Source organism: Astatotilapia calliptera, chromosome 15 (genome assembly GCF_964374335.1).
Source record: "Astatotilapia calliptera chromosome 15, fAstCal68.1, whole genome shotgun sequence".
Taxonomy (NCBI): domain Eukaryota; kingdom Metazoa; phylum Chordata; class Actinopteri; order Cichliformes; family Cichlidae; genus Astatotilapia; species Astatotilapia calliptera.
Genome location: NC_137436.1, coordinates 8,022,314 through 8,043,233, shown reverse-complemented (window position 1 = coordinate 8,043,233; position 20,920 = coordinate 8,022,314). Strand labels below are relative to the sequence as shown.

Sequence of the window (20,920 nt, the reverse complement as noted above, 5' to 3'; positions counted from 1 at the left end):
CAGGATTTAATTTTGTATATATTTATATTTGTAGTATTTGGTCTTAAAAGGAATATTGCGTAACTTATTGCAGATTGACGGTGTTAGCTTTAGCTCAGGTTACTAAATGAACCTGGTAGCTAGAAAGTAAACATGTGACCACTTTATATAACATCCTCATTTGCATAATGAAGTGAATATGTAAAAAAATTATGTGAGAATAAAAAGGTGGGCTGATAGTTTTGTATTTCTTAAGTAAATACAGAAATAAATATATTAATATTAAAACGAAAGTAAACCCAAATGAATTTGAAAGCCAGTTAAACCTAAAATGTCTATAATCAAATAAGGGCTTCATTTATTGTCAAACTGTGCATTTATTATGATAATTTTCGTACATTTGTCGGCATAAATACACTCCATTTTCAGTGAGTGCCACTTGTTTCTGGAAATGTAACTAGTTACTTTCATATCACTAAAGCACCGAATAGCTAAAATCCTGTGGCCTAAATGACACTTGATCACCAACTGCCACACATACTGGTTTCCTCCTCATAGGAACAGGTGGGAATTCCCTGTCAGTATAATTTGCAAATTTGGAGTCAGTTCTCTATGATAGCATCGTGATTTGGATAATATCAATATGTAGCCATGTGTAACGGCACTGTGGGGGTAAATTATGGTTACATCAACATGAGCCTGACAGAAGCCTTATGAATATTTAAAGCTACTCAGGCACGTAAAATGTTAATCAAATGACTCATTAGACCCGTGTCGGTTGTTTTTGTCTGGACTGGGCTCACACTCCCGCACTCCATGCCCACCGAGGGGTGTTTTTGTGTTGTCAAAGGGGGCTGAACCTCTTCAGTTTGAGTGCTACTACTTTATTTACCATGCCATCTCTCCCGCTCTCCTGAACCCGGTGGAGATAAAACGCAATAGGCAACAGCTTTAAGGCCAGATAGGAAAATTATGCACACCAACAATTCAGTCGCACTTTCCCCCTCAGCTTCCGCCCTGCAGGATCTTTCAACTCCTGTCTCTGAAAAGCATCGGACGGCGCGTTAGGAAGGTGAAGTCTGCCGCTCTGCTTCCCGCCGGCAGCCCACTGAGCTCGCTCGCCTCCCTGCCGCATCTGCAGGGGTGGAACCCGGACTCGTGCCCCCCCTCCTTTCCCGGTGTTTGTGCTGCATCTGATGCTGCACTGTGTGCTCAGCCAGCCTGCTGTGGAGAAATTGATTCCCCGCTGATGAATCAACCGCTTCGACATAGGTAAATAAATCCTACTACAGACTCGACCCTCTCACATCCTGACGTTACTGGACTTAGAGCGCACAAACGCACGGGTGCTAATTTCATTAGTCTAACCTGCAAGGTCAAAATACACTCACACTGGGCCAACAGAGATCCGATAATTATATTAAAGCATTGTTTATTACAGGATCATGCTCCTTTGATTGTCCTTGTATTGGCAAGATAATGATAAACTATATATATATATAGCCTGTGTGATATATTAATGGCAAAGTAATTATTTTCCCATCATGCATCACAAAGGTTGATTGCAGTGGGGTGTGGGCCCCCATGTGGGCCCCCATGTGCCTACCTTGCAGGCAAACAGCTTTTTTTTTAGTGTAAGTGGTAACGCATAGCTCTTCATTTGAATATGCTTTCAGTTATCTGTTAATCCCTTCATCAACTAAAGGAAAGAAGTAAGGATGACTGGAAGGAAAGCATCCAGTAATGAAGGCTTCACCTCTGCTGTCATGACTGCCTGAACATCTTGGAGTTTTTCTTTAGGGTTGAAGCCAGGCCAGCTTATCTGACTGAAAATAAAAGTTTAATACGTGGCTGCTTCACTTAGAGAAGCAAAGTCTACAGAGTTTCTCGTGCTGTTCCCTTTTATAAACATGCTGACCCTGAGCTAAAAAAAAAACAACCTGTACAGCGGTGGGTGGAGAAGCCAGGGAAGCCAGGGCCTGCGATCAATGACAGAAAGTGTAATTAAAGTCGTCATTGTAGCAAATCTCCACTGTGGACTGCTCGAGCTCAGTCTGATGATTTAATGCCTAATTGTTAAAGATCACTTAGTGTTTTAATAGAGTACAGAAGGACATTAAACTCTCAGCTTTTTTAAAAAAATAATGAAAAGATGGTCACCTGTGAAATGCGTTGGGAAATGTAGACATTGTGGTTCTTTAACATTAAATACACTATTTTTTTCATGTATATATATATATATATATATATATATATATATACACATAGTCCAAAATTCCACATTGGCTACCAAAAAAAGCTGGCAACGCTTGGCAGAGCTGAAAATTATTTTAAAAAGTTATCTTTTGATTTGGTTTTTAAGCTTTTACATTTTCCAAGACAGCAAACCATTATTTAATACACAAACACAATAATCCACTTCTGTTTCTTCTGTCTTATTTTCTGGTGAGATTCACTGGCAAATCAAATAAAATACAGATACCTTCTTTGAAATTCCACGCTCTTAATTTACATATTCAGTGTTCTTCTTTTGAATATCAAGGCTTTTTGTTCTACCATAACTCATAAGCAATAACGTATTTTGGTATCACAGGGATTCTTTACAAAAAAATATAATCTCAGGCTCCTTGTGTGAAAAAAGTAGCAATTATAATCTTTTTAACTTTTACCTATTAAGCAGCTTGTGGGGATAGGTTAATTGGATAATCCAAATTGCCACTAGGTGTGAATGTGAGTGTGAATGGTTGTCTGTCCCTGTGTGTTAGCCCTGCGACAGACTGGCGACCTGTCCAGGGTGTACCCCGCCTTTCGCCCTATGACAGCTGGGATAGGCTCCAGCACCCCCTGCGACCCTGCAAAGGATAAGCGGAAGCGAATGGATGGATGGATGGATGGATGGATGCATGGATGGTATTAAGCAGCCTATTTATGGATGTCTTACTCTGTTAAAATGGATGGGGTGGATTTGCAGTGCAAAGGGATGGAGTGTGACACTCGTAAAGCACGAGCAGCACGTTTGATGATTATGTGCGTGAGCAAAGCCGCAGCCTTTAATCAAAAAAGACCTTTTTTTTAAAAAAATCAGAGCCTTTCTGGTGCTTTTTCCATCGCTACATGTGTCTCGCTCATGGCTTACCTGAATAAGAACAGCTGTGTGTGTGTGTGTGTGTGTGTGTGTGTGTGTGTGTGTGTGTGTGTGTGTGTGTGTGTGTGTGTGTGTGTGTGTGGTTCTGTCTGTGAGTGTATGATTTAAAAAAAAAAAAAAAAACCCGGCAGCTACACTCCTGGCGAAGCTCCAAAACACAATGTTTTGATAGAGTGACAAGGTAAAGCAGCCTGCTGCTCTTATGGGACCCAGATCCTGTAGACAGAAACAGAAGCATTCCCCTGTGTGTGTGTGTGTGTGTGTGTGTGTGTGTGTGTGTGTGTGTGTGTGTGTGTGTGTGTGTGTGTGTGTGTGTGTGTGTGTGTGTGTGTGTGTCGGTTGCACTGCATTTCATCAAATCTGAAGGTTTTTTTTCCATTCGAGTTGTTTCATGGTGCATGATTTGTGTGTGTGTGTTTGTGTGTTTTTACAATAACTATTTGATGTTTCACATTTTTTTTTGTAAATGGGAATTTTGAGGTTCATGGCAGATTTTTTCATCTGCAGCCTGATTGAATCCGACAGTCCGACACTGAAGAGTGTTTTATCGTCTCCCACTCCTTTTTTTTGTTACTCTCTTCCTCCCCCCCTCCCTTGTTGTTTTTCTACATTTTTCCTTTGTTTTTTATTCATTAATTTAAAAACTAAACAAAAAAACATTAAATAGCTGGAATTTGTTTGTGCTTTTTCAATGCTCCTATAACATTCATAGCACTTTTTAACCCTTTACCCCTTACTTGGAGTAACCCCTGAAGCTCTTTTCTGAGCCAAGCAATTTCTATCACATTTCAGACCTGCTGCCTTTGGAAAAACCCAGAAACTATTCTAATGGTTTTCAAACTACCTCTTTATTAAATATATAGTGAGGTGTCAAAACCCACCATTAAGGGTACAGGTTAGGCTGTCAGACGCCATCTTTATGGAGGAAAGAGTTAAAGAGTTCAATCATTTGAATGTGCCTCTCTCTCCACGTTGTCCTCCTCCCTCTCTCATTTCCTTGTCCAGTTTTTATCTGGTCTCCTCCTTTAACTGCCACCTCTCACTTCTCTTTTTATTTTCTGTCATTTCCACTCAGTCCAAACTGCGCTCTTAAACCCTAAATTAGATGAACCCCATTACTGACTTTAGTGATCTGGTCAAATCTTCATCCAGCGCTTCGTGACCTTTTTCATGTCATCTCATTTTTTTTACCCCTTTTGCTTATGTTTTCATGAGAAATGTTTGACAGATGCTGAGGATGTATTAGTGTGAGCACTTATACAAACACACACGGTGTACCCTAATGCTTCCCTTTATATTTATGGTTTTAAGTCAAACATCTTGACAGCTACTGGACTGAAAATCTTTTTGTCCAAAGTGCCATCATTGGGTCATTTTTCAGTTGATGCTCTATTTTTGGTAAAAGCGTCAGCTGTACTTTGTGTTCAGTGCTCATTAGCAAATATAAGCATGCTGTAATGTACACGTCAGCATGTCAAGATGATTGTCGGGAGGAGTCCTGTATAACCTCGTAGCATGGCTGGAATGACTGTTTCAGTTGCTCCTGTTTTTTCCCCCTTTCCCTGCACTTTAAACTTTTTTCTTACTTTCTGATTGTTTAAATAGCTTTAACTCAAACATGTTTGTCGAGAGAGTTTTTGTCCTTCTTGTTGCCATGGAATTTTTTTCACATAATTTCCTCTGGGAATAATTCATTACAGATCCTATAAAGCATGGATATTAAACATAAAGTCCGGGGACCGGAACATGCCCAGGAAAGACTTGAATCCCCACACCTATGGCTTTAGAAAATGTGAAGGAAGGCATAAATTTCAGACTTTCAGCAGTGTTTTCATATGTAGTTTTTCCTTCTGATTAAGACTTTTCTATTAATACTGCCCCCCCCCGCCCACACACACACACTTAGTATCAAATTGATTCCCATGTGTTCCATGACATCCCTATTATAGAGGGTTCAATTCAATACAGTTTTATTTATATAACTTTATATTTCAAGGACAGACCTACAACAATAGAGAGAAACCCCCACCAATCAGACAATACCCCTTTTGAGCACTTGGCGACAGTGGGAAGGCAAAACTCTCTTTTGACAGGAAGAAACCTGCTGCCATCTGCTGTGCCCGTTGGGAGTTAGTGGAGGGAGAGAGACAGGATATGAGTGAAATGCGAAGAAAATAATTTTACAAGGACTGTACACAAAAATCTTTTTTGCTGATGTTCCTTATCTCGTTTTGTTTGCGTCTGAAGGAAATGACTTTCCTCTCTGTCTTCTCCTTCCCGTCGAATCGCTTGAGGACGACAGGGAAGATTAATTACAATATGTTTATTTAGCAAACACAGTCACCTTGTAATATCTGATTGCAATTTAAATAAGTTAATTTTGTCACCAGGCTTAGGATATTTATGACACTGTGACGCTCTCTTCTTCCTCATCAAATTGTATTTGCTGATAATCCATAGAGCTTTGCAGTGCCAGTCTTTGTATAAGCATAAGCTGCATATAATTAATATATTTTTGTGATTAGACTGATTGGTTTAGAATCCCTGCTAAATTTCCATTGGTGGAAGTCCATATGGAGCCTTCAGGAAAGCAAAAGCAGCTAAAAATTGCAAGGATTATTTAATCTAAGCCTGAGAGTGATAAATATAACCAGGTCCTCTGTAAACTTGAAATAGCAATTAACAAACAACACACAGAAAACAAGATCTGCTCTCAGCGTGGGGTGATAATATGAACATTTCCATTAAGTCTACAAGTTCTCGGCTCCGCTCTTCCCTCTCATTCGCTTTTGTTCCATTCAGTACAAAGAAGACTAAAGCCACGTTAGTTCACATTAATCAGTAATCCAGCACCCCGGAGGCTGAATTGCATTCGCTTTACAGCATAAAAGACAAATTGTTCCACATACTTTTATCATTAGCTAAGCCATATTCTCCCATTAACTTCCAGTTTATTCCTTTGACCTCTGAGCGTGCACTAGTATAATTACCCAATCGGCATCCCAATTAATTTTTGTGCTTCTTCTGCTCACTCTGTCCATTTCTGTCTTACTCCATCTGTCCTTAAGTTGCTTGCTCTTTTCCATTTCCACACTCATTTTTGGATTCAAAGGTCTAAAATTAATTTTCAGAAGACTTGATCAATGCTGACAAATGGAATAATGGAAAAACTAAGCGTATCAGCCACATGTACACATGATTATTTCTGTGCGTTTTCTTTCTGCCGTTCCAGTGTGGTGCATTTTGCCCTCACGCAGTTGACTTTGAGGGCATGAGACTGCCTGGCACCCTCAGCAAAGGTGTGCGTCTGCACCTGCGTCAAGATCGACGTGACCACAGGGGGCGCTGTTGCTGGCATCTGGTTAACTTGGATCCAGAGTCAGAGTCAGCCGTGCAGAGTATGAAGATCCAGGACTCCGACACACAAAGTACGAGTTTAACAGTAATGTTATGATTAGCTAGAGTGGAAATCAGTACAAGATCTCAGTAGATTAGCAGTTTCTGAAATACACAGACCAACTTGTCTGGTACCAACAATCATGCCACATTTACAGCACTGAGTCAGTACCATGTGATTTCTTATTTACATAAAATGCTATGTTAACAAGCAGGTGAAAAGGTATACCTAACAAAGTGGCAGATGATTGTATATCAAAGACAAATATGGATGCTAAATACGTAGAGATTCAACTCCAGCCATTGCAACAAAAATAAAATGAAAAAATTTGATATTATTCATAAAATCTAGAATTTTATATAATAGAAATGCATTTTATAATATAATATATAATATTATTAAGGTCACACAAAGTAGACAGACATGACTGGGAGTATGTTTTACATTCTCCTATTACCTTGTGAAGCAGAAATGCATAAAAAAGCAAATTTGTAACAATAAGAAGGATATTGGAAAGATGTCCTGTCAGTTTGTGTCACATGTTATAAATAATTCAACATCTACAAATATTTTTGAGACCACAGACCACATCTAAGCCTAGTTTTACATACAGATGTGTGTGTACAGGTGTGTGGCTTAGTCTATGTCAGAGAGCTCCCCCCTCCAAGACCACCGCCATGACCCATAGTTGGTGCAAAGAGCAATACTCCCCACCTCCACTTTTCTCTCTGAAGTGTGCTGTGTAGTTAGAAGGGCTCAGCAGAGATAAGGAGGGGCAGGCGGAGTGTGAGAGCTCGCCTATTTAATACACGCATTGTTGTTTATCCTTTTATTTATTCCCACCTTATCACACAACGCTGGTGCAGAATCCGATTTCACTGTCTGTTACCATGGTGACGCCCTGCCTGAGCTGTAAATAAATTCGGGGGGGGGGGGGGGGGGGGGTTATATTGTTACACTGATTAGAAAACACATACACACATATACATAGACAAAAACACACTTATACTAATCTATTCTGCTGCCAAGCAAGGGTATGTTGTCTTACTGCACTTATTATATGCATGCATTTAGGTTTGTGTGTGTCTGTAAGGCGGTGATTAGACTGTTTGTTTATGTGTGTGTCTAGGTGTGCAGTTTAGTGAGGCATAACTATAACTCACTTTATTGCTGTGTCCCCTCTGCGTAAGTGAAAGCGGATACAAATCTCCATGCCCCGAAGCCAGTGATTATGTTATGCTAATCACTGCTGATCGTCGCTGCATGACTGAGTCTGTAACACCAGGCTCCCTCCAACATTTGACTTCCGATGTCCCTCAGCAGGAAAATAAAATCGCATGCAGGGGTTCACTGATTGCTTAATTGTTTTATTAGCCATAAACAAATTAGGCTGCGATCCCAACCGTATTGTGTTTGGGGGTCTGGGTGGGAGTGGTGGGTCCCGTGCAATGCTGAAAATCTTTCTGCTTGCCTGCAAAAAACCCCCCAAAAACTGGCGCTGTCTCATATTGACTCGGTGAGTGTTAATGGGCTCCCACCCCTCATATCCAATTCTTTTTTAAGTAAAAGATGATTATCTGTTCTGTCTCAGTCTGTCTATGTCTCTAATGTGATGTGCCGTAATGAGACAGGACTGATTGAAGAGGGACATCAGGATTAATCTCACCGCGTAATTACTTTTATGATTTATGGCTCTCACTTCTGCGCACTCAGGCCATTACAGTGCGTGTATATGTACAGTTTTACAGAGTATTTGTCCTGACCTTGCTGTTTACTGTCGTTGTTGTTTTTTATTATCACGTAGACTTCACCTGGCACCTAATATTCACTGTTAAAACATCCCGTGAGCGAAGCTTTGCAGCCGACTCTTGACAAATCTCTTTACACGCTCGCAGAGGCCGCGAATGCAGGCGCCCTGCGTGCGTCAGGGATTGAGGCTCCTTCTTGAAAGGTTAACCTGCTTCTGATTGAGTGTTAAAACCCCACAAATACAGCTTGGAACGGGAACCGGCATTGCAACCAGGGCGTAACTAATCGATATGCAGTGAGGGGAAAAGCCCGAGTTGGTACACTTGTAACCTTTAAGAGCAAATAAGCCCTCTCGAGCCTGCTTTCTTCTTCTTTTCTTTTTTACTTTAGAGACACAGACAAGCCGTTGGCTGGCCCCTTTTCTTTGTCTTTCCATGTTTGTTTTCTTTTTCATTACAGATAAAACAAGAAATGCGTTACATTAGCTGACATAGAAGCCAAAGAAGACTATAAATGAAAGGAAGAGTGTTGAGTTTCTGACAGCAGTGTGATCTTTTATCGCAACCAAAAGGGGCTGTGGGGCTTCTGCTGGAACCGTTTGATGTTTACAGGGAAAATTGATCTCTTTACCTTAAAGCCAGTCTGCATAAGCTTCATGGATTCAAAAGTAATCAGGCAAAGGAAAAACAAATAGCGAGATATTCCAATTTTGGTCTGGACTCTTTAAGAAAATAATCTTCCTGTGCAGAAATTTCTTCTCCAAAAATGAAAAAACAGACATTTTACTGTGTGTAACTCATACGCTTGTAGCACAAAACAGTGCACAGCTTGAATCCTTTGTCACCCGCTCTAAGCCTTCTTTTTTGTTGTTTTTTTCTGAAGACAGGCAAGAAGAACCCCGAGATGCAGCAACTGTAATTACATTACTGTCCCACACTGCCACACACACACACTGCCACACACACACACACACACACACACACACACACACACACACACAGTGCTTTGAGCTCAGCACGTCTGCCGGCTGCCACGGGATGTTAGAGGCGTGTTGCTATGGCGACTGAAAGGGGACACACAGGAAGGGGGTTAGGGTAGAAGAGAAAGAGGAGGGGGTTGTGTCGGAGATTGAGGAAGAGAGAGAGAGAGGCACGCGGAGTTGCCGGTGTCTTGACAGTCAGTGTGTGGCAGCGGAGGACAGCAGCGGCAGACTGCTGGAGCAAGCGAGATCTGTCAGAGGAGAAGGGGGGGGGACATCCATAAATCTGCTGCTGAGGTGAGGCATCACAGAGACGGCAATTAGCACAGACAGCTGTGTGCATGGTAAGTAACGCTCAGCAGGTCACTTTGAAGCTTTTTCTATTTGAGGAAAAGAGAGAGAGAGAGAGGATGAAAGGCATCGTACGTATTCACGTGGTCTGTCTGCCTCTGTTCCTGTTTCTCTCTCTCTCTCTCTCTCTCTCTCTCTCTCTCTCTCTCTCTGCAGTGGCAAATACTTTGCAGACTGCTGTCTGTCTGCACTGGAGTCAAGTTGCATCAAGGCGTTGTTTAGCCATTTACAGAAATGAAAGAGTAATGTGCCGCTGACCGGGTAAATTGGCAGGAGAGCTCTGAGAAGTAAAGCACAGAGCTTCGTGTTCAAAGGCAAAGTCAGCTGATTCTTTTATATAATTAAAAAAAAAACCCAAAACAAAATAATATGGATTGATTGATTGAGATAGATTGAGAGAGGCAGTGTGGATTAATGGCACTCAATCAAACACTTGAAAGTACTGCCTGTGCGTGTGTAAATGTGTGTGTGTCTGTGTGACAGCGCACTTCATTGATTGTTTGATAGTGTGTGTGGGTGTTGTGGGTTTCATTTCCTATGTTTGTGTGTCTGCCTGCTTGCGGGGCTTTGTCTCTCTCTCTTTCCCTCTCTCTCGTAGTGCAGTAATGATATTTATTGCAATCTTTGCAGCTGGAGGGTTGGGGGGGGAGGGGTGGAGTAAAGTACAAAGCTTTATGTGGCTTTGTTTCTACTACTTCCTATATTTTTGGTGTGTTTCGAAGGAGGGGGGCGGTGAGTGTGTGTGAGTGAGCCTCTGAGTTTCCACTGTGATTTGCAGCTGAGCAGTGTTGCACGCTTTTTTAAAAGCTGCCACTTTGAGTTTGATAATCTCTCCCGCTGTCTCTCAGGTCTGATGAGTTCCTTGTCCGCCGGCTCGGAGATGCAGGCTTCCGCTCTCGACCCCCAGTTCATACCGGGGCCCCAAGGTAAGGTGCCTGGCAGGAAGCGAGGACGCCCTCCTATCCGAAAGCTGGAGTTCCAGAGCCACTATGTTGAAACTCTGTCACCTCTTAAGGTCCCGAAGAAAAGAGGCAGGAAGCCTGGCTTTAAGGTCAGTTTAATTTTTTAGTTTAATCATGTAGATGGGCATTCCTTTAATAGAAGAGGGAAACCGTGTCTACACAGCAGTGCAGGAGTCTTTGTTGGTACAGCATACGATCATATACAGTACTGAGTATAGGTCATCTGTGTTTTGAGGCTGCTAATCTATACGTATTTCCCTGAACCCTTGGTGGTTATACATACAAACCACTTCCCTCACATATGTGATCAACAACTGAAAATGCTTTTAATGCATTTTTCTTTTTACACAGAGTGCACTCCGTTGAGTCTTCCTGTGAGCAAACACAGTTGAATTTTCACACAGTTTTCATGTTGTCATGTTGTGTTTTCATTCCTTTGAATGACTAAGGCATTTTCTTCCTTGTGAAACATATACTTAACCTAGCTTTCATTCTTTATTTTGCTCGAATGTCTGTATTCATGATGGCCCACTATTTTCATCACCTACAGCACTGGGTAGTCTTAAGGCAGCCCTCATTCCTTGCTATCAGCTGAAAACTTGGCATATGTCATCGTGGTGTGCAGTTAATCCTTAAAAAACTGTGAAAACTGGACAAGTGGATGACATAAGAAGCAGTGGTAGGCCTAAAAAACTATCTGCAGCTGATGAACAGCATCTGAAAGTGATGTCTTTAAGAAATACGAAAAATTCCAGCCAATGACACTGGACCTGAGAGATGCATCTGGCACTTCAGCTGCACCATCTGTTGTGGAAGGATTGCTGTCATGAAGTTATCCTTAAGGAAAGGAAACAGGTAGAAAAGGCTGAGGTATGCTGACTGGCAGCCAGTGGTAACAGGTCTTATGTAGACATTGATCCAGATGTCTTGAAAGACAATGATCTCAAACGTTCTGCAAATGTAGTAAAAGCATACCTGGATAGATAAACAATCAACAGAACACCATGAGTCATGGATTGGCCTCCCCAGAGCTTGGACCTCAAAATCTTTGAAGCAGAGTGGGATCATCTTGGCTGGGAACGCATCAAAAAGCAGCCAACATCCAAAGAAGAGCTTTGAATGTCTTTCAGGAAGCCGGGAGAACTATTCCTGAAGACTTCTTAAAGAAATGAAAAGAAAGCTTGCATATGAGAGTTGAAGGCTGTGTTGAAGAATAAAGGTGGGATTATAAGCTTATCAGAATAGTAGAGAATCAATATTTTCCTTTATATACTATTTCCATTTGTATTTCCAAAGTTTTAAATAAATCGTTGCACCTATAGTTTCCATGTTCCTAGCAAACTATTAAGAAATTATGGGTGGCTCAGTACTATATAGTACGTGAATGAATGGAATACCGTATCCCATGCTCATGAATGAGGTGTCTAAGGAACATCTTAAGGGAACTTCTTAAACTTTGGCATAAACATTCAACACGCATAACCATCAGTAATAAATTTGCCAAATTGACTGTGAGCTCACAAAACACGTTTTTGGGCATAAATTGAGAGTTTTCATAGAATTTTAAAAAGGATAAAATGATGAAGTGATGACATCCATCCATCCATCTATCCATTTTCTTCCTCTTATCTGGGGCCGGGTTGCGGGGGCAGCAGCCCAAGCAGAGAAGCCCAGACCTCCCTCTCCCCAGCCACCTCCTCCAGCTTATCCGGGGAAAAAACAAGGTGTTCCCAGGCCAGCCGAGAGATATAATCTCTCCAGTGTGTCCTGGGTCTGCCCTGGGGCCTCCTCCCGGTGGGACATGCCTGGAAAACCGCGCCCAGGGGGCATCCTTATCAGATGCCCGAACTACCTCAACTGGCTTCTTTCGATGTGGAGGAGCAGCGGCTCTACTCTGAGCCCCTCCCGGATGGCCGAACTTCTCACCCTATCTCTAAGAGAGAGCCCAGCCACCCTTCGGAGGAAGGGTATTCGTAGTCTCATTCTTTCGGTCACTACCCACAGCTCGTGACCATAGGTGAGGGTAGGGGCGTAGATTGACCGGTAAATTGAGAGCTTCGCTTTTACACTCTGCTCTCGCTTCACCACGACAGGCCGGTACAGCGTCCGCATCACTGCGGCCGCTGCACCAATCCGTCTGTCGATCTCCCGCTCCCTTCTCCCATCACTTGTGAACAAGACCCCGAGATACTTAAGCTCCTCTACTTGGGGCAGAAGTGATGACATTTTGTATGAAAAAAGTTAAAGCTGGTAAATGTATCTCGGTATTGTAAGTTGTGATTTTTCTACACTCACCAGCCATTTTAGCAGGTATAATTCAGTTGTTTGTTAAGGAAATATTCAATCAACCAATCGCTCAACACTAGCTCCGTGCTTTTAGCCATGTAGAAATGGTTACGCCAGTGTGAATGTTTGCACCAAAATTTGGTGTAAACAACATAAAAGCATGGATCCATGCTATCTTGTATCAGCATTTCAGCTTGTTTTTGGTGATGGAATGGTATAGTGCAGGGGTGGGCAATTCCAGGCCTCGAGGGCTGGTGTCCTGCAGGTTTTAGATCTCACATTGGGTCAACACACCTGAATCACATGATTAGTTTGTTACCAGGCCTCTGGAGAACTTCAGGACACGTTGAGGAGCTAATTTAGCCATTTAACTCAGCTGTATTGGTTCAAGGACACATCTAAAAGCTGCAGGGACACCGGCTCTCGAGGCCTGGAGTTGCCCACCCCTGGTATAGTGGATATTTTCTTTGCAAACCTTTGGCCCCTTAATATCAACACAGCCTACCTGATTGTTGTTGGTGACCATCCCTATCCCTTTATGACCTGCTGGCTGCTCTGGGCACCATGTCACAAAGCTCAGATAATCTCTAACTGGTTTCGTGAACATGACAGAGAGTTCACTGTACTGTAATGTGGTGGAGCAAGAGATCCACGTCATAGATGTGCAGCTGACAAGTCTGCAGCAACTGTCTGATGCTCTCATGTCAGTATGGACACAAGTCTCAGAGGAATGTTTCCAACATTGCTGAATCCATGCAACAAGGAATTAAGGCAGCTCTGAAGGCAAAAAAGGGCTTAACCAAGACTGTATTTAATAAAGTGTTTGGTGAGTTTATCTGTTGTGGTTGCCTGCCTGCTTTTAAACAAAGCTCACAACAAGATGCTTTTGTCCTCAGCTGTAAATCTACAGTAATGGGCTTTAGCCTAGCCCATTAACCAGACTTTATAGTATGTGCTGCATTATAGGAACTCTACAGCTATAGCTAAGGATTTTCTTTCACCCATGTCAGTTTTCAACATGCAGAACCTCTAATTAGCGACTGCATGTGTATGTTCCCCTGTAGCTGAAGCCCCGGATGGTGATGTCCCCTCTAGCCAATTCTCCTCCCAGCAGCACACCAGAGCCAGAGATGGGCTCCATCCCACAGGACGCTGCCATCGTCCCCCATTCTGCCACACCACAGGTCCTGACAGGTAAAAAGACACAAAGACACGCACAGTTATAATGATCAGTTTTTCCATAAAGAAGCTTGGCCATTAATAATAACAATAGTGGAGAAATAAGCCATTCATTAAAGATAAACATACATATTCCAACATACACATAATCAACCATACGGTCTCACATTCATTCACACATATGCATGCAAACAGATGTGAACTATGGCCCAGAATAATAGGAAGAACGATTGAGGGAAAGCTAACCAATGGTGGTTTTTCAAAATGTGATTCTCATTGTGCATTCACTGGTTGAAGTGATGGTGTGACTTTGTGGCCTCCACCTTCTTTTTTGTTTTGTCTACTTCTTGTATTATCTCCCACCCCCACAACCCCCCATCCTTTACTACTCTGCCTTTGACTTTAATTGAGGGGCAAGATAAAATGCTTCTGTCTATTTTTTTTCCAATGTGATGTTTCATTTTTGTTCTCTAAATACACTAGTGACTGGTTTTCCCTAATTTATTTATCTAATTTAAACCACAAGCATATGTGGATTTATTTAGGATAAAGGTCTCACACCTTCACACATAACCCAGTTACATATTTTTGTTTTCCCTTCCAATCTTCCCAGCCTCTTTTCCTTAGTTGCTTAGAAAATAAGATTTTTAGAAGTACGAATCTTAAATATTCTTTTAAATAGGAAACAAAAGTCATACAACCATGCTTTCTTTCATTTTAAAAACATCTTTCCCACCCTAAAGATTAGCCTTGCTTTGAATAAGCAAATATTTAAAGGCTGCCTTTAGTGTATTTAAGGTTAGAGGGGGGAAATCTCATGCGTCAAGGACCAGCCGTTTGCTCTTTGTTCATGCAAATCATGAAAAGTGTTTGATGTCAGACTGTAGACACAGAGATGAAGTGCACATGCGCATATGCATGCAGACAAAAAATCAGCACGATCCCCGTGGTGCCACCCAGACAGATATTGATATTTTTTTTCCTCCAGTGGAAAAAAAGCATTTCAGGAGCATCTATGTATATTGGAAGTATACATTTCCTTTTGAGTGACTAATCTTCTAAATCTTATTTTTAACACGCACATATATATAGTATGTGCCGCAGTAATACGTTATGATGTAAAGATCAAAGACGACTTTTTAGCTGTTGCAATGAACTCGTAGATATGCAGCAAAATACTGCTTATATATCTAACTGCTTATATTTGAAAAGTATCAAAATACATTCTGTAGGGCACATGTGCCTTATTGTGTGCATGTGGGGGTGTGTAATCCTTCAAATTTGCATGCCCAGATCTTAATCATAATTGATTTTTCAGAACACAATAGCAGTACATTTAACCTTTGCATGAGCATAATGCAGAAGTAATGCAAAATCATCTTAGTAGCATATTTCAATGTTATAAATCTGTCATTAGGAAAATCTGTATCTGCCTGGTTCTGACTTAACTAGCAAGCATTTACATTATTGACAAGCTGAAAAGCTGGCACAAAGGGAGCAGACTCTGAGGAATTACTGACTATCTTTCATCCATTTCAGATCCATACAGTTACAGACCGCGGGGGCTTTAATGCAGCTTACCTAAAGATTAGCTTTGTATTTATTATACAGTTCTTTCTATATTATTCTAGTCTGGTGAAAGGAAGCTGTCTAATATACTATATACACCCAAAGGCTTTATACTGGTCTGAAAATATAGTAAGATATTAAGAATCTTTTTTTCTTGACTCATTATAAATTTCATATGGTCATCACAGTCCTTCTACTTTTTGTATCTATCACCCAGTTTGAACAATACAGCCACACTTGCAGTGTTTTGAGGCTATACATTGAGCTTTATGCAATGATTTTTAAGCTATAATAGCTTGTACTATGTTCAGCATCTTTTTGCTTGTTAATATCAACTAGTGCCTAACACAGTCTAAAGCTAAGGCCAACAGGAAATGTCATTAGCTTTTTAATTTAACCTTGTTTTTTTGCCATTGTCTCAGTGCAACTCAGGCATATCAAGCTTTCATGATAATCCATGAAAGTCGTTTCATTCAGGGTTGTTAGGGTACATCCTCTGATAACCATGATGGGATATCTCACAGTATAATTGCAATGGTCATGTTAAAAAAAGAAACTTTTTTTTTTGTTGGGTTTGGCTTTAACAATGCCACTTCCTGTACTTCCCTCCCCAGCGGAGACGCCATTGGCTGATGATTTTTTATGTGACCCACCGGTGGACTCGAGGCGCTATGCTATAGATCCCAGTGACTCTGCATTCAGCGTCACGACGTCACAGTATCAGATGAAGCAGTCCTACGGTTACCGTGGCAGCAGTTGCTCTGCTACAGCAGGCATGTGCAGACAAGCGTCAAGCCCAGGAAGTCACCAGGAAGGAAACAGAAATGGTGAGGCTATAAATTATTGCCAGGTGCACTTCCATGCACATCACCTGTGCCATTAGTGTTGGTTTATACTTGCATTGTAATTATGTTATCCATATCTTTAGAGATGAAATTATTTAGACAAATGAAGGCCCAGATCACTCATCATTCAAGAGATGTTTGCATTTATTTTCATATGCATTTCTTTAACATCTGCCTACATCTATAGTTGTGCTAGTTTACAGCATAATAATGTCATTTGTGGTGTAAGTGGTTTGGGATGGGTTTCCATCATAGATCTGCCCAAGTAAAGTCACACAGTCAGGTGTGCTGTAGCTTTAGTGTGAGAAACCCTGGAGTTTTTTAGCTTCAATATAATTGAATTTTGTGCAATGCAAAAAGATTAACCTGAGACCTCTACCGAAATATGCTGAGATCAGCAATCTCTGGAAGACCCATGAGAAGAAGCTTGACATAAGTAGTACACATGCTAATACTGCCTAAATTCAGTGTGACTCAAAGGTAACACTTTGTAAAATTGTAATATACAATTTTTAATTGTCGTTTTCCCTAATTGGTTAGCCTAGGAGGTGACAGTGTCTCTGTAATATTTCCTTCAGACAGAGCTAGGCCAGCTACTTCTAGCATTTTCACAAGCATTGTTTTGCCGACTTATTTTGAAACGATGAGTTGAGAATTTTGGCCGACGCCATCTACGTTATTCGAAACAGGAAGTAAGGAAAGAAAGGGGTTGATTGGCTGAGAAACCAAGTATTCTGCTCAGTAACTTTTTACTCACAAGCTAAATTACACCCTCCTTCATCATCTATGTAAATCTAACTGGGTGAAATTTCAAAATAAAAGACTGCTGCGCTATTAATAAAACTCAAAACTAGCGATTGAGACGTTATCTCTTAAGTGTTTACAGAAGCCAAAAAAAAAACAAAAACCCAGATGAGCAGTAAAGGCTCTTTCGCATCACTTCAGAGTCTATAGACTGTGTTCTAAGTTCTTTTCAGGCAACATTATGAGATCATCAATTTTGTTTTTGTTTTTTAGAATAAAAATTCACCCTGCCTGTCCTCTTTTGCTATCTAGCCTACAGCCCAATGTCAGAAGCTGGAGAGTGCAAGCGTCCTGTTGGTAAGGACCCTTCCAGCTGGGGTGTGGAGGATGTGGTTTGGTTCATTAAAGATGCTGATCCCCAAGCTCTGGGACCCCATGCGGAAGCATTCAGGAAGCATGTAAGTCCGACCCGCTTAATGCCGTGTAACTTAAATACTAAATGTACTGGAACTGAGCTCATTTCCCAACATGCACTGGGGCACAGCTTACAAGAAGCAGGGTATGCTTTCTATTTAAAAATCTCTTATATGACAGCTGTAGCTCAAATTATCTGTCACCCAGTGCCCTGTGGTCCTGAATGTAAATGAGCTGAAATGGAAACTGCATGAATATTATTAAAGAATTTTTAAAGTGCACGAAGGTTTGTCCCCGAGCCTTTTAAATAAGTCACTGTGCTGCCTCCATTTCTCACACAGCACTTGAGTGGAATATTTAAAGTAATCCTTTTTTTCCGTTGCTTTACAACTATATCTTGCTATATTCCAGGAAATAGATGGGGACGCCCTACTTCTTCTGAAAAGCGAGATGATGATGAAGTACCTGGGATTGAAGCTGGGACCAGCGCTCAAACTCTGCTACCACATCGACAGGCTCAAGCAGAGCCGGTTGTGAGCCGAGTCCTCGATCGCCTCGTTAATTTTTAAGAGCAACGAGTCGGTGCCGATTCCCGAAACCTTTCTAAGTCATCAGCAATACATCACGAACGTCTGATCCAAATATATGCTGGCTTTTACTACATTTACACCACACTTTGTCCACAGATTGGACACTGTGACTGTACATGTTAGGACATTTAAGAGCTCAAACAGTTATTTTACTTTTGTCTCTCTTTACTTTGTACCTGAACTGCTATAGATTGTAAATAGTTTGTCGCCAAACAGATGGCAGCTACGGTATATTGAAGTACGACCTGTAATAATAATTTTTGAGCTTGGGCATTGTTAATTTGTGCAGATCATAATCACTGGATACTGTATTATATCATTATAAACTTCTAGGGTGCTTTACCTCAGTAACACATTTAAACTTTACAAAGTCTTGCTGCTGGACTTTTAAGATAGTCCATTTTATCCTCACTTGGTCACGTTTATCCAGGTTAAAGTTGGTGACATGACTTGTAATTAATAACTCAAACTGTTCATTAAGTCGATTTGGAAGTCTGTTGCAAGATAATCTAGAACAAAACAGCGCTGTTACTGAGCCATTTTGAGAGCACAGTTCTCAAACATCTCTGAACTTTAAGTGCACACTTGTTGGCCAAGCAAATGGTTTATGTGCCAAAGACTTGACAATACAAAGTGTACATTTATAATACTGGAATGTGTAAAACTTCATGAGAAAGGAGTGATAGAGCTCATATTTGGAAAAAGTTTTAAAAAATAAAGAAATAAAGAAAGAAGTGATTTGTTAACGTGAAGATTCTGACCACAAACCACACCGGAGCTCGAGTGAAGCGACCAAGATTTTTTACCAGTCGTAGATGTCTGTAATCACACAGTGCTCATAATGACAGGAAGGAAATATGACTTCTTTTTTCCACTGAGGTTGCAATGTAGCATGAGACAAAGCGAATTTAATAAACCTCGTACAACTGGGTGCTCACCGAAACAGATACTACCACTACAATCACTACATTTTACAACATATCTACTCGCAAACTTCACCTCTGTGACTTCCTTCAGGTTACATTCTTCTCATACGTTACCTCTTCAGTCATTTAGAATGGAGCAGGATTTCATCCCTTAACTGTTAAAAAGGGAAACTGCTGTATGTAAAATGTCTCGAGCATTAACATTTGGGGGTTGTTTTTGGTTTCTTTTAAACATTGCCATGTCAGAATCAGGGCTATGCAGCCACCAAATTCAGTTTTCTTGTGTGACATTGTACAAAAGGTAGTCATACACAGTATTTGTCAAACTTGGTTAAACAATGCCTTTTTTAATGTGTATAGTACTTGTTACTTACTTTAATTTTGTTTTTTTTCAATGCTTAAATGCTTTGTTTGTACAACACAGACTGATTAGTACCTTTTATGATTAAAAAAAACAGTTTCACTTTATCAAACTTGATTTTAAAGACATGCAAGAAATGAACACAAACATTTAGCACATGAGCTATTTCAACAAATTTAAGAATCTCTGGATGTTGTCAATTTTTGAGTTAGTGACCTATGTTAATTGAATTTTGATGTTCTTTACTGTTTGATACTTAAATAAACCTGGCTTTATTTTAATCCTGTCTCTTATTTAACTGGATTTTGTGCTGTTAGTTAACATAAAGGATGAAAGATAAAACTGTGTTTATTTATCTGAAATAGGAGCTGTATGGTAAAACAGACAAAGCAGGATGTATCATAGCCAAGGAACTGAGAATATGATATTTCTGGGATATCAGCATGTATAGAAAATTACCAATGACAGAAATAATACTATCAATTGAATTTATTTAATTGAATTTCTTCTCTTTTTTGAAAACCAATTGTAAGTATAAATGTACAAAGGTTTACAAAAAGTACATTTATGGGATGAACTACTGTGAAGTGAGGCACCTATAATACATCCACTGAAGCTACTCAGCCATGGAAACCCATGTCATGAGGTTCTTGGTGCACAGTTTTGTGTTGATAGTAATGCCACAGTTGGTTTGAAACTGCTTTTATTGAATCAGCAGAGCGTGGATGACTTTTACACACCTCAGCACCCGGTGACCCAGCTCTGTAACTTTATGTGGTCTGCCACGTGGTCTGGCTGACTTGCTGTGGTTCCTAAACACTTCCACTTTGCAATAATACATATTGCAAAGTAGACAGAACTGCACTTTGCAAATCAAATGATCATGTTCACATATGGTGCAAAGGCTAGAATGCACTGGTGCTGCAGGTTTTATCCCACAGTATCATAGAGCAGTTAGAATATCAGATTGATTATCAGCCGTGTTGGTCAAGTTACTTGAAAAAAGTAATCAGTAGCTAATTACTTCCCCCAAAAAGTAATCCCGTTACTTTACTGATTATTTATTTTCAAAAGTAATTAATTGCTTAGTTACTTTTTAAAAACACGATTTACAACCTGAATAGGTGATAAAGCAATAGATTTTTCAGCCCAATTCTACTTTTTCTGCATAATCCATCATACAAAATGTAATCAAATGGAAAAGTCTCTTTTTAAAACTTGTTTTATTAGTTTTAATCGTTTAACTTTATGCATCAAGCAAAACTTTAATTATATGCAACATTCTCTGACTGGAAGAAATAAGCTTAATATTTAAACCTATTTTCTGCACATTCCAGCACATAAAATAAAATAATTTTTTGTGTTTACACTCACTTTTTCAAATAGATGCAAGTAAAACACAGCAGAAAATAAATAAAGTCAAAGACTAGTGGTCCTGTTGCTC

The 20,920-nt window shown here is 40.5% G+C and overlaps 1 protein-coding gene across 2 annotated transcripts; it reads left to right on the top strand.

Moving 5' to 3' along the window:
* The first annotated feature begins 9,279 nt into the window (after positions 1-9,279).
* Positions 9,280-19,757, top strand: scml4 (Scm polycomb group protein like 4). 2 transcript variants are annotated; one of them, XM_026143220.2, is made up of 6 exons: positions 9,280-9,593; positions 10,449-10,651; positions 13,913-14,042; positions 16,211-16,423; positions 17,498-17,643; positions 18,011-19,757. In XM_026143220.2, the coding sequence occupies exons 2-6, from the start codon at positions 10,454-10,456 to the stop codon at positions 18,134-18,136; spliced, it is 813 nt and encodes a 270-aa protein (XP_025999005.1). In that variant the 5' UTR covers positions 9,280-9,593; positions 10,449-10,453; the 3' UTR covers positions 18,137-19,757. The 2 variants fall into 2 exon arrangements, with proteins under 2 accessions (XP_025999005.1, XP_025999007.1); XM_026143222.2 differs by having other exon boundaries at positions 9,380-9,546.
* Positions 19,758-20,920: the final 1,163 nt, after the last annotated feature.

Coding starts and splice junctions, on each gene's coding strand:
- scml4 (XM_026143220.2), top strand. CDS start 10,454: ATGAGTTCCTTGTCCGCCGGCTCGGAGATGCAGGCTTCCGCTCTCGAC. Junction 10,652..13,912: donor GCAGGAAGCCTGGCTTTAAG/GTCAGTTTAATT, acceptor GTTCCCCTGTAG/CTGAAGCCCCGGATGGTGAT. Junction 17,644..18,010: donor CGGAAGCATTCAGGAAGCAT/GTAAGTCCGACC, acceptor GCTATATTCCAG/GAAATAGATGGGGACGCCCT.